General features: G+C 38.3%; 1 protein-coding gene across 1 annotated transcript in view; it reads right to left on the bottom strand.

Annotated features, from left to right (window-relative positions):
* LOC128249705 (homeobox protein rough-like) overlaps window positions 1-155 on the bottom strand; it is a 157,948-nt gene extending 157,793 nt beyond the window's left edge. The window contains exon 1 of the mRNA XM_052974109.1: window positions 116-155. Coding sequence (XP_052830069.1) covers window positions 116-155 — 40 coding nt within the window. The remainder of the gene's footprint in view (window positions 1-115) is intronic.
* Window positions 156-2,214: the final 2,059 nt, after the last annotated feature.

Here is a 2,214-nt window from a genome sequence, read left to right as displayed (position 1 = left end):
GTGTGTGTGTGTGTGTGTGTGTGTGTGTGTGTGTGTGTGATTTCAACCTTTCTTCACTCACATGGTTCAGACAGATGTAGTACTGCTGGATACCCATCCTGTTGCCAATCCTCACCTGTTTCAAAGTTCGATAATATTTCACTATGCCCAAACATGTTTTCATAGAATATTAGAAACAAAGAAGACCTTTTTGGGGCTAGAAATATTGCGGGGAAACGTGAAATTCTTCGAGCAGGTAGAACGACTCTTTCATTGAAAACTAAAGTTGGAACTTGAACATTCCAGTTAAAATGGTACGAACAGACTGAATTTCTTTGTGCAAGTAGCGTTACAAAGAAACTCCGCTGCTGGCCATGGTTGTTGTTTCAACCGAAAGCTAATCAGTCGTGGACAGACGGAGGCTATAATAATTATAAAAACATCTCGAGTGACCGTCAGTATCACAGTAAATCAGTGAGTCGTTTAAGTAGTTATAAAAGCTTGAAAACTTTCGAACTGCACGATATTGTGACAGCTATTAGCGAGTCTGCTAAACTGGGGGGAAACAACGGCAAAACAAAGCAGCTGAAGAAAATAGACAATATTTAAAGCGGTTAACAAATGCAGTGTTATATCTGTGTGAACAAGAGTTGCCTTTACGTGGACATGATGTAGGAAGTCACAGCCATACTAGAGGAAATTAGCATGAACGATTTCTTAGATTCTATGAAGTCAGTGATGATAGAAGTGCTACAAGACTGGCTAATGCGATCGCAAGTGTTTTGAACTCCTTCAGTGACACTACAGATAAATTAGTGAGCCAGACTTACGACAGAGCAGCTGCAAGGACAGGAACACTAAACGGCGTACAGAGCAATCTAAGGGATAAAGGATTTAAACACGCGCATTTTAATCACTGCTATGTGCATAAACTTAAACTTAGTCTTGAGTAAAAGTACCGAGAAGGTGAGTAGGGTAAACATGTTTTTTTTATTTCCTCAGTTTCGCGCATTTAGTAAATTTACATTTTCCAGTACCAAGCGGAAAAACGTTTTCAGGCAGTTTATTGTCAGTATTTCATCACTGTGCGAAACAAGATGGTGCTATAGATCAAGAACTGTGTCATACATAAAACTGCAGGAAAACTTGAAAAATGCCTTCACAAGTATTCTAGGCTCTTGGAATGAAGATACACTTTGTTAAAGAGACAATCTATTGGCAAAGTTGAATGATTTCACATTCATGTTTTTCATCAATTGCTTTCATAACATACCTTTCTCAGGCTGAAAAAGTCTTTGATATTCTACAGTTTAAGCCACTCGACATAAAGCATGGTCACAGTAAACTAAATGACTTCATTCATTGTGCTGAAGGTTATCGTAAGGACGAACATTATGAAAACATTCTGCGCGATACAGCTGCTGTCACTGAACAAGCAGATGAGTCAGATCCCTCTCTTAGAAAAAGAGTCAGGGGTGCACAAATTAATTAAAAACTACCTATTTTGAAATAATTGATAACAGTCTAATGTCCTTACGACAGAGATTTTCTCTCATTCAGGAGTATGCCTTTTTTGAATTGCTAGACTAATAAGTTTGAAGAGTTTGCTAACTCGTTTCCCGTGCAACATATGGACTATCTAGAAAACAAGTACCCCTGTATTTTTGACAGTAAGAGCTTAGTGAACGAGCTAAAATATATGTATATTGACAGTGATTTCAAAAAGTGCCAGTCAATCAACTCCATTTTAGAATTACTGTATAAACTGGAGTTGACTTCCGCTATGCCGGAATCCATTAAACTAATTAAGCTAGTGCTGACCATCTCCTTAACATCAGTCTCTAATGAGAGGAGTTTCTCAAAATTGGATAGAATTGTCATATCCGAGAAGCACAATGGCTCGAGAACGGCTGTCTTCACTGGTTCGTATTTCCACCGAGAAAAGCATTTTGGACAACAAGAAGAAGCTGCATGACAGTATATTACACGAGTGCGTCATGAAAGCAAGACGACTGGAGTTCATGTACAAACGAAATAATTCTTATATTAAAAATATATTTCTGTGGTATTCTTTCCTTGGGAGTAGCAGACTTGCTTACTGTTGAATTATCAGTGCAATATAAGACTGTGGTGGGCATTACGTCTCTTACATTCTTTATACATGTGTCTTATGTGGAATCTGTGATGAACCCGATTGACGCTGGCTGATGACCTTGAGTCACCTCTGGTATATAT

Source organism: Octopus bimaculoides, chromosome 17, assembly GCF_001194135.2.
Source record: "Octopus bimaculoides isolate UCB-OBI-ISO-001 chromosome 17, ASM119413v2, whole genome shotgun sequence".
Classification (NCBI taxonomy): domain Eukaryota; kingdom Metazoa; phylum Mollusca; class Cephalopoda; order Octopoda; family Octopodidae; genus Octopus; species Octopus bimaculoides.
This window is presented reverse-complemented; position numbering and strand designations above follow the sequence as displayed.